Source organism: Pelecanus crispus, chromosome 2 (genome assembly GCF_030463565.1).
Source record: "Pelecanus crispus isolate bPelCri1 chromosome 2, bPelCri1.pri, whole genome shotgun sequence".
NCBI lineage: Eukaryota > Metazoa > Chordata > Aves > Pelecaniformes > Pelecanidae > Pelecanus > Pelecanus crispus.
In genome coordinates, this window is record NC_134644.1 from 123,122,236 (window position 1) to 123,137,107 (window position 14,872).

General features: G+C 36.4%; 1 protein-coding gene across 1 annotated transcript in view; it reads left to right on the plus strand.

The window, feature by feature from the left end:
- TTC39C (tetratricopeptide repeat domain 39C) overlaps nucleotides 1–13,151 on the plus strand; it is a 36,300-nt gene extending 23,149 nt beyond the window's left edge. The window contains exons 7-14 of the mRNA XM_075705773.1: nucleotides 3,360–3,453; nucleotides 4,316–4,423; nucleotides 4,973–5,082; nucleotides 5,768–5,891; nucleotides 8,304–8,401; nucleotides 9,244–9,348; nucleotides 12,377–12,415; nucleotides 13,062–13,151. Coding sequence (XP_075561888.1) covers nucleotides 3,360–3,453; nucleotides 4,316–4,423; nucleotides 4,973–5,082; nucleotides 5,768–5,891; nucleotides 8,304–8,401; nucleotides 9,244–9,348; nucleotides 12,377–12,415; nucleotides 13,062–13,151 — 768 coding nt within the window. The remainder of the gene's footprint in view (nucleotides 1–3,359; nucleotides 3,454–4,315; nucleotides 4,424–4,972; nucleotides 5,083–5,767; nucleotides 5,892–8,303; nucleotides 8,402–9,243; nucleotides 9,349–12,376; nucleotides 12,416–13,061) is intronic.
- Nucleotides 13,152–14,872: the final 1,721 nt, after the last annotated feature.

A 14,872-nucleotide genomic window follows, 5' to 3' on the forward strand; every position in this document is an offset into this window, starting at 1 on the left:
TTTAAATCTCCATCTGCTTTTTTAAATAGTACAAATCACCCCCTTCAGAGATAGTTAAATAGATTGACAGCTTCATATGGAGAGCAGTAAGGGTGTAAAGCAAAAATAAAGTATCTGACAGAATTGTGAACTGGGCAAGATTGCTTCTCTTTGATTGGGAACAGACTCTGGGTGTGTATATATAAACAACAAGAAATCTCTGGGGCTGGGACCAAAAGCTCAGGTTCCGAGGCTTGATCTGTAGAGTTCAGTTGATATAGGTGCATGTTAAGAGTCTGAAGGAAAAAGTACCAAATACTCCAGCTGACAGGCAAAACACCAGTGGTACATACAAGTGTGCTACAGTGTCTGATGTGCAGGCTGGTGAAAATGTGCAGTGGTATTGCGGACTTAAATGTAATGCTGACAAGTACTCTTGCTTTTTTAGTTACCTTTTGTAGACATCTTGGTGTCAGTGGTATCATTCTTATTTAGGGGTGGGATGGAGAAGTAGACTGAGGGCAAGAGTAATAATAAGCATTGAAAAGTCTCAAATTAATTTAAGTCTTTAATTAATTTTCTGAAATAAAGTCACAAATAATGTCTTAAGAAATTTTCAGAGCTTGCGTAATGTCAAGGTTTATTTTCAGGAAATGTGCTGGCCTTCCTAGTTACTTGCTTTAGGCTATAAAATACAGAGTCCTAGTTTTACTGTATTTTGATTTTGTGGCATATCTAGGGAAAAATGTGGAGGGGAGCGATGTTAAGGAATAGAAAATACAGGCTTTGAAATTTCCATATAGTGTCCTCCAGTGTAAATTGTCCCCTTTTAGATATTGTTTCCTGGTTTCCCCTTAATTATGAGCATGACTTCTTAAAGGCTTTACAAATCCATAGTGCTAATCGAGAACAGAGAGGTCCTAGGAGAGGGAAAGTGTCCTGAGATTTCAGAACAGCTCTGTGGGGAAATGTGTGTTGGCTCAGGAAGCTGCCTTGGCTTGGTGAGCTCTGTAGATGCTTAGTTGGTGGGTTGGGGTGGTTTTGATTTTAATCTGAAGTCAAGAAATGTAAGATTATGGTTCTCACATTAACTTGAATAATCCTCTTTATGATTGTGTAGTTCTGTATAGTACACACTTTATAGATTAATCTTTTTTGTCTTTGTATTATGTCCAAGAGAGGCATGAGTGATGCTTGTTGAAGGAATTACGTGTGTGTGTGTGTGTGTATGTAAATCTCAAGAACATCAATTTTAAGTGTCAGCCATGATGTTATACTTGCAGACTCTTGGGACTTTATAATTCTTTCTGTTTATTCTCTAAAACAGTAAACAGATAGTAATTAATTTATTTTAAGAGTTAACACTAAGAGTAGAAATGCATAGTTCAGCATGTCACAATCCCTAGAGATGATTGAAACTTTAATAAGGAGTATCTCTGAAACATACTTACTGAGCTTGGTGCTTCAGGAAAACTTAGGCAGATATCAAAACACTTGAGAGATCTAGACAGTTAGAGAAATGGATTATAGAAGATTTAACATTCAACTAACTGGACTTGTATATTACTAGGTGGTCAGTGTTTGATGTGCTGCTGCAGGCCGGTGTGTGGCATTGCAGACAATGTAATTGCCATTAGTCATTGTGTGGAATAACATGCCCTGCAAATAGGTGATCTATATTTTCAAATGTTTAGGGTTTTTAGAAGGCAAAGTATCTTCACAGAGGACTAAATATTTAGATCCCCCCCGGAAGCATTCAAAACATAGATTTACTGAACTTCTAAACTTCTTAGCACAAAGATAAAGTTTTAAGCCAACATTATTTTATTTTTTCTGTAAGACTGGGCTCAAAACACTTATTTTCCAGGAAGTCATGTTGGGGTGATGCAGCATCAGTGGAGTATTGTGTAGTGGAGAGAATGTGCTGCTACAAAAGTAAACAATGCGTACGTTGCTCAGGCTCCTGGTAACTTTGAGGGCAATTATAACTCACCTGTCTTTCTGTGTAGTATATTATTCTGTTATGCCAACAAGGATCTTAGTCTAATCACTGTTTTATTTTCTAAGTGTACGGTGTTTATATTGGTACAGCTGTGGATCCCTTTGCTGGCAGTTGTGCTGTCTTGATGCAATATATATGATTTACGGTTAAATTGTTCCTTAGCAACTAAACCAGTTTTCCCTGATGATACAAAGAAGAAAATCTTATAAAATCACTTTAGAGCTCTCTGTGTGTGTGGTTTTAAGATACAATGCTGCAGACTTTTGCAGGAATTTTTGAATTCAGTTATGCTTGCGTAGATGACAGGTTTGCTTTTTCAAGGGTTTCTTTCACTTACATGCATAGCCAGCAGAGAATGGCTTAAAGATTTTTCTGTTGTATAATTATAATTGTATGTGAGAGTAAATATAGGAACACTATTAAAGTGGGTATAGGCCATATTGGGATATATAGTGTGTCTGTGTATAAAACTAATTAAATGTTGATTTGCATCCCTCCCTTTATGTTGATTGCTATGGAGAAGTCCCATCCTGGACTGGGAAAACTAGAAATTAAGGTAGTCAAAAGAACTACTGTTCTAGTTCTTACAATACTGTCAGCCTCTTTTTGCTAAGCTGTTGGTAACTAATGATTTTATCAGACTGTTTTTTTTATCTCGTGTGCCTTATTATCTTCTTACATGTCATGCAGCATTTATGAATTCTCTATTAACTCTTGCTTAAAGTGGTTACTGAGGGATGTGGAAAAAGGTGAAATAGTTCAAAATAAAGATGACTAAACATTAAAGATACCTGTATTGTACAGAAAGCTAAACTTTATTAGCAGATGCTAAAAATACAACTTTTAAAGGTGGAATGACTAATAAGAGTAGAAATGTGATTACTCAAAATCCTACTGCACAAAGCCAATGAATTTCAGACTTAATAGCAAAATGAAGGAATACAGGCACTGATTTTGAAGGTTGAGAGATGATCTGAACTGGCTGTAAGTTACTGGTGATCATTATTACTTTATTAAGCTCTTCTAGTAGAAGGAGAAGAAGAAGCTGGGAAGCTGGCCAAAGGAATTGCGATGTGGAGCTGGTATATTGAATTAATATTAGCTCTGTGGTGGGTTTTAGCTCATTTAAAATAATCTAGAGTCCGAAATGAACTTGGAGGTTTTCCTCTCAATGGGATGTTGTGCCTCTTTCATCTAATCAAACCAGAGGCTGCAATCTGTAAGACACTTCATTTTTTTTTTTTTAAATTTTTTTGACCATATAGCTATTTTAAATATCTGTTAATAGAAATCTGAATGTTTTCTTTATCAAAATGAAATTATCCAACAAATTTTAAATCTTGGACATCTGAATTTTTTCTTCTTTCGCTTTTGTTAGTGTCAAATCAATAGTGCCTTGACCTCATTTCATACTGCTTTAGAACTTGCAACAGACCAAAGGGAGATTCAACATGTCTGCTTATATGAAATAGGTAAGTTGGATGTGTTTTTATACTATAAATAGCTGACTTTCAAGTTTAGACTAGCAACTTCAATAAACAAACTGGATTATTTTTATTAGGATTTTAAAAAAGGTTTTAGAATCCTGGCCTTTGTCTTGGATGGATTATGGTAATAATCCTGTCGTCTTGCTTGGGCAAGTAGAATTCAACAATTTTTCATAATTTTAAAGTTTTCTGCAAATACAAGGTGATGCAAAATCAGAGTACACTATAGAATCAAGGGCAAACTGTTCACCTACAGAATATTATTTAAAATGAGAAATTAATTAATCTGATTTTTCTGTGGAATCGCCATTTCTGTGCCAAAAACTAGTTGCTCTAGTGAAGCTGCACAGTTTGCAGGACCTATATTTCATGCTCATTTCCTTCTATCAATAGCAATATATGCTATATGTTCTTAATTTGCATACAAGTCTTTAGAGTGGAGAAGATATGTTGCTTCATGCTTTAAATGTGTCTTGTTAAGGGATCTTGTCACAGTGCGAAAGAATAAGGGAGCAAGTAGTAGCTTTGTAAGTTTCAGCATCCTACAAAATATAGTATTTAAATTTAAAAAAAAAAAAAAAAAGGCTTTTGGTGTCCGTATACATTTGTTATTGCTCTGAAGTGGATTCATTGTTTTGTATGGAATCTTATAATTCAACATTTCCCAGTAAATTTAAACCAGACTTTAAATGTATGTAATTGATTTGTTTTGGTTTTAACTTTTCCAGTCATTGTTATATTTGTTAAACTAGCTCCAGCTCTCATAACAGTCTGTGTGTTTCAGTAATGTTGACACCAAATTTGAATTACTGTGCTTTCTCTGAAGTGAAATTGGTCTTGCTTTTAGGTTGGTGCAGCATGATAGAGATGAATTTCAAAGATGCATTTGAATCCTTTGAAAGGCTTAAAAATGAATCCAGGTGGTCCCAGTGCTACTATGCTTATTTAACAGCAGGTGAGTATATTCAGTGTGTTGGATAAGTGATAAATCAGTGATTTGATAAGGTTTTGGCACAGTTTTGTTTTGGGAAACTTACTAGGGCACATAGTGCCTTCCTCACTACCTGCTGCTTACGCAGCTTTATGCCAGACTTGACTTACATAATTTTGGTTTTGTTTTTATAATGTATACTTGCATGCCTGCACCTGTACATGCATGTGTGTGTACATGGACACCCACCCCCCCCCCCAGATGTAGATACAATTATGATTGTCAGTGTAGTGACAGCTCATATAACAGTGTATTGCCAAGATTTAATAAATAAATCCTTAGAGGTTCGATGGTATTAGTTCCTGTAATGGGTACAAAAAAGAAGTACTGTCTTGTTTATGATCATAGAGGGTAACTGGGAGAGTTGGGATTTGCATGTTTGTTAAATCCCTAGTCTAGATCCTTTCTGGAAGTGTGTTGTGTTTTCTTGCGACCGTATTGATATTTAATGTTAACTTTTCCTGTTTCATATCTGAGTAGTGTTAACATATTTTTGTTTCTGTATTCTTGCAGTATGTCAAGGAGCTACTGGTGATGTCAATGGTGCTCAGAATGTGTTCAAGGAAGTTCAGAAGCTTTTCAAAAGAAAAAACAATCAGATTGAACAATTTTCAGTGAAAAAGGTTTGGTTTAGCATAGGCTGACTTGTTTCAGTACAGTAACTACACTTGGTAATTTGTTGGATTCTTTACCAGTATTTATTTTTGAAGGATGTGTCTGTTTTCTGCTGTGCTGCTTCTGTAGAATTAGTGGGAAGGGTTCAGATGGAAAAACAATAGTGTCATGTATTTTAAGGACCTAGCAAAGGAAATGTGAATTAGCTATTCACTTTACAACTGAACTAATTATTAAAGACACATTACACTGTAGTTGCTTTGGTAATTTTCCTTCTAGCTTTGCCTTTCTTACTCCTTTTTATCTTGTCTCGTTTGTCAAAGCCTTAGTTCTTTTTGAAAGCCAGGAGTTTTCTAGGAAATACCTCCCAACCGATGATCTTGCAGATGTTACTGTTTCACTATCCAGTCAGGCTATACTTGGGATTGTGAAACACAATAAAACAAATCAGGCTGTATACAAGGAAGCTTTAATTTCGATCAATATGTAAGCCCTTATATTAATTGAAAGATTTTTCTTTTTAGTCTTAAAGTCTTTAAACTAAGTTACCACCAACTTTATTTTCATAAAATTGTTGGATGCTTTCATGAAACAGTTAGAATTACTGTTTGTGATACATTGTTTGTGAATATTATGTTCCCTATAAAAGGACAGATGACAGATCTCCCTTCCCTCTTTCTCCCCACTTTGCAGGCAGATAGATTTAGAAAACAAATGCCGACCAAAGAGCTCTGTGTCCTGGCATCCATTGAAGTATTGTACTTATGGAAAGCCCTTCCAAACTGTTCCCTCTCGAACTTACAGCATATGAGCCAAGGTATAATATGGTTCCTTGATTTATTTATGTACTTTTTTAAATGAGGCGTATAATTTTATTCTGTTGTGTGGAGTAGCTGATTGTTGTAGCATGAAAATTTAAACCTGCGTGCATGTGTCAAAGCAAACTAGTTTGAGTAACAAAAGAATAATGACCCATTATGATTCAGCTTAATGCTTCCTTTTTACCATTTTTGTAGGTTTTTGGGAGAAGTTTAACTGCCTGCTGCATATAGTTGTTTTTTAGTTCTAGTTGTGTTTGCCTATTGTTTAAAATGAAACAATAGTGTGATAGTTATTGTTCAAAGACACTAAGCAACATTTAACTCATTTAAACCTAGCTACAAAGTAAAAAAATAAATCTACCAATTCATTTCTGCATGTCGGTTTTATTCTAAGAGGAAATATGTAGCTTGTGAGGTCATCTGTGACATGATATGGGTTCTGTTTATCTTGGCTGCTGGGACCATCTTAGTGGTGAAAGGAGCATTTTATGGTTGCTTCTTTCTTAGTCTCCCGATGTCTTTGGACGTCTGTCACATGAACAGTGTTTATCATGAAGTTTTCAGTACTCCTCCCTCCATCCAGTGATCAGTGTCGTTTGCATTCTGCAAAGTTTGAAGCTATTACCTGCTTATTTAGAAAATAAAACAAAAAATGTCCGCCACCGAGATACTTCCTTTTTTTCTGTAATTGTGACATTTTCAGGATTGTACATGATTTTTATGTTAAGCTAGAAAACTACCAGTCTTTAAGTCAAGAGTCAGGACTAGTGGGGTTTTTGTTCTGTTTTTAGTTTAAGATAATTTGTCTGTTTAAATTGCGTGATGGCAGTTGGTTACGTTCAGATCCTGAGTTTTCTAGTACCAAAGATAATGGTAAAGGCTTTAAAATTAGATTTACTTACATAAAAATAATTTCAGGAGGTTTTTTTTGTCTGTCATTTGCCTTCAGAACAACCAGCTTTAGAGGTTGTAAAGAGTATGTACTTCTCTCCCGCATCCGCAGAAGCAATGTAGATCTTCCTTGTGTAAGCTTCTAGCCAGTGGTTCACATTTTAATGTGAAATAGCAGTATAGATTAAAATTCAGAAATATGCTTCTTGTTAGTATGACACTGAAAGGTGTGTCTGCATCAGCAATCCCTGGTTGAAGATTTTCTGCACGAGAGTGCTAGTGCTGCGCCTTATGTATATCTCAAGAATGATGAGATGATAGGGGACTTTTTTTTTTTTTAATTTGCTGCTTCTTTTGAACATTTGGAGTGTAATTTGCTGGGGTGGGTTTCCAGGCTTTTCCTCAGGGCTAGAACTTGACTTAAAAATAAAGTTATTAATTTGTATGTACATGCATCTCTAAGTAAAATGCAAAGTAACTTGAGACTTGCAATACAAGCAAGAGTTGACAGCTTTGTGTATTGTGTAATGTCCAAATACTTCATGCAGCCAACTCTTAGTTATTCATAGGTGGCTTATTTGGGTTGTGGATTAACTGTGTGGAGAACGCAGAGCTAGTTAAGATCTGGTAGAGTTTGTGAGATGAGGCAGAACGTGAAGTCAAAGGAGCTCTACTGCTCCAGGCACAGCAGTTCAGCTCCTTCTGAAGGGATGAAAAGCCTTGCAGGTCTCCCTGTACCCCGGCCTTTCTGGAGGTGATGGTGCAGAAAAGTGCAAATGGCTCCTCACAGAACTAGCCTTGATTTAACAGAGCTGGCACTAATAAGCTTGATCAAAATGGAGCCTGATTCATCTAGAGATGGTTACATGCATCATGATTCAGTTCTTTCTGGAAACAGAGCACTACTCAGCTGTGGCACAGTCTGTCCCTGGATTGTGGACCAGCTAAGGTCTGGCAAATAAGCCTTATCCTGTCAGCATTGAGAATTGTGATGCCAAAATACCCTCGTCTGGGTTTTTAAGTCCGGTACAGATTTTTGTGTGGCTATCACTTGGCTTCAGTTCAAAACAAATCAGCTTTGTCTGAACTGCTTGCCCTGTGCTCCTTGTAACTTGGACTATGTGTTTTTCTTTCAATATATGGGTCAACCCAGTTTCCCATAACACCAGGAGGTAGTGATTGTTTCTGAACTTTACCTTTTAGTGGATATTTCAAAGACTAGTAGAGAAAGGGATTCTTCTCTTCTTGTGAGAAGAACACTCCAACTGCCTTTGACTTCAGCCCATTCATTCCTGTTAGGAATTGTTCTCATGAGTGACAGATTGCTTGATGAGGTTCATACAAAATGGGTTGTATTTAAAAGAAACCGCATTACTTGGATTTATATTAATGTTACTAGCATCTCCTTTTTCTGGTTAAATTTAATCATCAGACTAAAAGTCACTGTAGACCACAATTCTTGTCTGAAGAAGGATTTCAATCCATCTTGTTTATTTACTGGAATCTTTTACATTAAGCTTGTCAGGATGTCGATGATTCATCGGCTGTTGGTTTGAGGAATTTGCTTCTTGGTGCCATACATAAATGCTTAGGAAATTCTGAAGATGCTGTTCAGGTAAGTTGTTATGTGATAGTTTACACCATTAGTCCTATTTTATGAGCTATTCTGTTAAACGGTAAATATTGTTGAGTAACACGGTAGCTAAAGTGGCTTGTAGGAGCAAGAGTTAAGGGGAAGCTGGGAAGAAGAATGGAAAAGTTCTTGGCTCTGCTGGATTTACTTTGTCCAACAAAGAAAATTCAACTTTAAAAAAAAAACAAAACAAAACAAACCTTGGAGATTGACCTTTCAGAAGCATGGGTTTGCTGCTTCTCCTCCAGACCTGTTAGACACTGAGAGGTTTGATTATTAACACATACAAAAGAATAATTTTGCCACTGCTCCAGGCTTTGATCTGTAGGCACAACTTGCCCCCTTCCCTGCCCCCCGCAATAGAATGCAACTCACATAAGCAACAAGGGAGCTGATGCTGGCTTTAAATCTTTCTCTCCGCACCCTGCCCCCCCACCCCCCACCCCACCCCACCCCTTCTCTCGAGCATATCTTAAATAATCTGGGTACTTCATCTCTGGTGTTAAAGTTCCTTGTTAGATCTAGTATTTTTTCAATATGAAGTTGGAAAACTCTTGAAACAGTCAATATATTACTTGGTAAAAATCCAAACTAAGAGTTTTACCTTGATACAGTAGTGTCAGTGAAAACCTCTGGGTCCTTGTTTAAAGAATCTCTACCATTAGAAATTTTTAATGTATTCTCCTTTTAGCTTTGGGCTAATTTCTAGTGCTTAAAGTTGAATGGTGCTTCTGGATTATTATTATCTTTTTTAAGTATCAAACAATCAATTTTAATGTATTCCTGCAATTTTCTTTCTTTTTTTTTTTCTTTAATTTTTATAGTTCTTTCAGCGAGCTGCTAAAGATGAACTGTGCCGTCAAAACAACTTATACGTCCAGCCATATGCTTGCTATGAACTTGGCTGTCTTCTGTTAGACAATCCAGAGGTAATAGCATAACCTATTTTTAAACTCTTAAAATTAGGGCAGGGAGTCAGCATACCACCATACAAATGATGAAACAAAGCTTATAGGTGATAGTGAATGTTAAGTTTTAAAAATTTGTTTTATACCTACTGTAAAGAAACTTACTACTTTTGATTTTTTGCAAACCAAGAAATGCAATGTGTTTTAGGTAACAATGTCTTAATTTTTCAATATCAAGAGCTATAAGGACATTCTGAAGAGCTTAGTTATCTGTTGATAACACTGCAATGACTTGTTTTGTTTTTACTGGGTTTTATTTTTACATAAAAAAACAGAGCCTGAGACTCTCTGGGATTCTTCAGGGCAGCTGTTACATTCCTGACCACGAGTGACGTCTTTCTCTAGCAGTGAATTGAACACGTCTGCAAACCTACAGCAAGCAGTACAGCAAGAATTTTGATGAGTGTAGCACCACATTGTTTTGATTATTATTTGGTACTTTACCCCAAAAAGCACCACAAAGACTTCACTTTTCACCTCTCTGATGGTGCCATGATGCCCATTTTTTCATATGTGCCTTACAGAAACAGTATATATAAGTACTGGGGTATGGAAATACTTCCGTCACCCCTCAAGACACAAAGACCTCTCTCCCCCTTCACTTTCCTTAGTGTTCCTGCTGCTGGTGGCAACAGAAGCCTGGCAAGCATGCCTTGGGTAGGCGGGGATTTGTTGTCTGCAGGTGGCATTTAGTGTGGTGAGTGCCTAGGATCCTTTTCTTACATATTTGAACTTGAACAGCATCCAATAGGAAATTAAAGATTACCTGTAGTTATACTCTCCAAACAGAATTTGGTGCCGTCCTAAAATAGCTCCATGGTTTTGGGATCAAACTTATATTTAGGACAATATGGTATTTGTCAAAAGCTTGGTTGTTTTGTTTTGGTTTTTTTTTTTTTTACTTTGGGATTATTTATCCCCACTCTGAGGACAGCTATCTTCCTAATCTTGCACCATCAGTGCATCTTGGAAACCTAGCTGGACTGAGGGCATGCATACCATCGTACTGTTTCATTGCAGGGGATGTATAAGTAAAGTGATTTCAGCTTTAACATACAGTTAAAGCTGTATGTGTTGGCATTTTGGCTTTCACCCTGAGTAGTGAGGTTTTTGTTGTTCAGGATGAAGAGGAAAATAATCCACCTGGTTTTCAGACTGTCCAAATGGCTTGGTTGATGATACATTTGATCATTCAGATCTGCCTGAACCCTGCCTCCTAGGGAGCCCAGAGAATCTTAAGCTAGGGCAACTTCTGCACCACCCTTGGAGTGGGTTATAAAGTTATAAACTTGGAGTTTATGCTGCTTTATGTAGTACTTCTTGAATCAGGTTGCAAGTTAGGGGAAGCAGTTACAGGGTAATGACTTGAACCCCCGCATCATTGTTTGTAGGCTGTGAAGTAGTTGGGCTGATAGTATCTCATATTCTTAAGATTCTGTTTTCAGTTGTTTTTAATCTTGTCAGATTTAACCATCTAAGCTGAACCTTCCCCTTAAAGAGGGAAGGAAAGGAAAATCTTTCAATAAAAATTATTATCACGACAAAGGACAAAAAAAGAGAAAATGCTTTTAAAAATAATGGTTCTTTTTTGAAAACCCTGCTGCCCTGTGACTTAGAACTGGGCCTTGAAGTCTGGTAGGGAGGTCTGAGTCCAGTAATGTTCCTGCTGCCTTTTTTCCCATGTTCGTATTTAAATTTGATCGTGTCAAGTGTCTCAAAACAAACAAACAAAAAAAAGTGGTGGGTAGTGATGTTATCTGAAGATTTTGAGAATGTGGGAGCATTCCTTCCTTCCTCCCTGCATTACGTGTAGTATGTGCACACGGTAACCGAATGTGCTTTGTGTGGGGTGTTTGAGGACTGAACAAGCCTCGGCTTGTAGCTGTACTGAGAAGCTGTGGTAGCGCTTAGTATGTGAAGGGCATGCAGGAAACTCCCTCTCGTGGCACTTGGACAATGAGGAGGCAAATGATGCTTGTCTTGAATAAAGTGGGATGGGCTGGAGAAAAGCAAGAACTAGAATTAGAGGCGAGTGGATGCTGTTTATAGAAAATTCCATTTACTAGCTGAGGTGTCATGCAAAAGCTCTATAATGACTAAGAAGGAGAAGGGAATAGGATTTTATAAATCCTATTCACCTGAGAGGCTGAGTGTATTAAAGACCTGAGCAACAGATGTAGATAAGAATATGCATGTTAGTATAAAAAGCATGCTGTTACTAAATTTAATTTACTTTAAAATTACTCATAATTATGTGTTTGATTTATCATGTCATCTGAATCATCTTTGTTATTTTAGACTTAGTTCTAATCAAGTTCTTTAAGATCTTAATGTGGTTAAGTCAAGGAGTTTACAGATTTTTTTTTTTTAGATGTTTTAGACACTGAATGTAATTTAACCAATATAAATATATATGTTCATATTCATATATTTGAATAAGAAAACTTATTTTTTCTGTCTACTTATCAGGCAGTTGATTATTTGTAAGGCTTAAAATAAAAATGTACTGTATGATAAGAAATAAAACATGAGCTTTTCAGTAGTACATATTAATCTGCAAACACGTATATTTTTCCTTAATAGTTTGACATTGAGATTTCTGGAACAACTTTTAATGCTTAAAATCCAGTAACTTGTTTTGTAAATGAATGGCTTAAACTTTGGTTAAGAAACAAAAATTACTCTATTGATCAATTAGTCATTTATCTGTAGCCTCATTTGTTTCCCTGTGCATTGTTGTAGCTCACCATTGTCAGTAGCAACTTAAAGCTGTAATTTTTCCTTTTCTGTAGAAGACTAGAAATATGTCATACTGTATTTCTTGGGTGCCTCATTTGTATTTCTAGTTACCTAATTTGAGAGGGTTTTGTCTGCTTGGTAGCTTGTTTTCAAGATGGAGATGCTAGTCCGGACTGACCAGGCCGTATACTTAAGATATTTTCTGTAACATTTGCAATGCATTTCTAATGCAATGTTTGTCTTTTTGTAGACTGTGCCAAGAGGCAAAACCTTACTTCTCCAGGCCAAGGTAAAAATTAAGACACTTTCAAATTTATGTTTCTGAGAGGAGGGCATTTGAGAGGTTGTGTTTCTTGGGGTTTGGGCCAGGGGGGGTGAATGTTAAGTGTCAGTGTCCCTTACCTATAATCTACAAAATTATCATGTCAATATACATTAATGTTTATGATAAACATTTATGTATGTTACATAGATATGTATTTCTAGGTCAGTCATAGCACAGAGTCCATATTACTGACATCTCCTGGAGTGTTAGAACCTTGCCAAGGTTAAGATATGGCTACAGAGAGTTTAAAAATGACAACTCTACACTTATCTATTCCAACTGGTTTCTGCCTTGGGCATGCTGGGATATTCTAGAGCTTTTGGACTTGCAGAAATTCCTAGGGGCTGTTCGAACTACATGGGATCCAAACAGTATGTTGGAAATGGAAGCTTTCTGCTCTCTTCACCAACTTGGAATTTCTGTAATAATTCTGTTACTTTGAGTAACAGCGGGGTGTTGCAACATGCAATCTCCAGTTCACCTCTCTTCTTCAGTCCGTTTTGTAACATGACTTCTTAAGCATTAGTAGTAAAATTATCTTCTTATCATAAAGTGAAAGAGGCTAATAGTTATATGCTTGGGGTTTGGGGTTTTTTTCTTCTTTTTCCAGGAGGAATTTACTGGCTATGACTTTGAGAACAGATTGCACGTCCGCATACACGCAGCCTTAGCCTCTCTAAGGGAAGTAGTTCCACAATGATGGACAAGAAGTCTTGTTATCCTTTCCCACAGTTTCTGCACTTTAAGATGAAGCAGAAGAAGAAGCTGTTGGGAAGACCAGCTTTTCTTCTGAAAACCGCTTGTGCCAGAGACACTTTCCTAGTATGGTCAGAGTTGGTATGGCTTAGTAAAACATTACAATTTTAACTAAAAGTAAAGCAACCAGGAAGAAGGTTAAGTGACCTTGTGTTTTTAACTCTTCAGTTTTTATTTTGTTTAAACCAAGCTGAACACAATTGCTTGTAACTCTGTGGGTAAGCCTAAATAAGCACACATGATTTACTTCAACAATATTGGCCGGTGTGATTTTTACCTTTTAAAATAGATCTAGATCTAAAATATGCCAAGGGGAGCACTTTTGTTTTGATTGGAATAATACAATAAAAGTAATTAGTGTAAATGTTGAAGTTGGGAATGGTCAGAACACTTTTTTTTTCTTCAAGCGTTAGCCAATACACAGGACGAGGCAAACCATTCAGCCACAAAAAGCAGATCTTACTAAATTTTAGTGGCTTATGTCAGTGACTTGATGATGACTAATGTGTGAATTTTAAATCTCATATCCCCTTCCATTCTTCATTCCTTCCCTCCCAACCCAGCTCATATTTGTGATATAAATTATGTCAATATTTACAATCTCTGCTTCTGGTACATTCCAGCCAAATACTTACTTTGTTTGACATGCAATTACAGTGTGGGCAGTTCTTATTTCTGCTCTTAATATTCTGAATATTATGTTAAAATACATAGGCCAGATACAGTAATTTTACATATTTTTCATTCAAACTGCTGAATTGTTATAGCAGTGACCTTTAAAGGTGTTTAAAAAAAAAAAAAAAAAAAAAAAACCCAAACAACCAAACAAAACCAAAAATCTACTTTGGTATTTATACCAATACTATGATATCCTAAGTCTCTATATGATATTCCAAACCTGTGGTGTTAAGATATTGAAATACCTCGGAGAGCTTAAAACTTTTATCATGACCGTGTAATTTTTAATACTTAGCCATCTGTGTGGTCATCTGTAGCTTTTTTTACTTTTGTCTGTAATATGTAGTATCTTCTTATGTTTTATATTCAGTTAATATTATATTCTAGGAAGGTGAATATTTTTTTAAAGAAGATTGTGAATGGAATTCTGACCAGAAAGTTAGTTGAATTATGTTACTTTGCAAAGCTAAGAAAACTGGATATCCTTGGAAATAGTTATCCAAAAGCCTTATCTTTACTTTGGTCAGGTTGCCTTAAACAGTTCCTTAGCTTAAACCTTCCCCCCCCCCCCCCCCCCCCCCCCCCTTACCTGTTTGTAGAATACGTTGCCAAAGTTTTAGACCTTGCCCACACCTAACCTTCATTGATTTGCTTTTGAGGTTGCATCTAAAGCAAGACTGATATGGAGGAGAAAAGTAATATCCTATTTGGTAGGCCAAATGAAACGGTTGAGACTTTTATTTCTCTCTAGAAATACACAGTTCCTGCTATGAAAGGCATTCCTAGAGCACTTAAACACTTATGTTGCAGTTCCTGAAGGAGAGGAGAGACTCTTAACTCTTAAAAAAGCAGTTTTATTTTTCTATAATCTGTGTGTTACAGATAAGGCACTGTTTTTTTGGTTTTTTTTTTTTTTTTATTCAACTTTGACAGTAATATTGAGTCACAAATGAGTATTCAACCTTATTTGGTCAATCCAAATAAGTA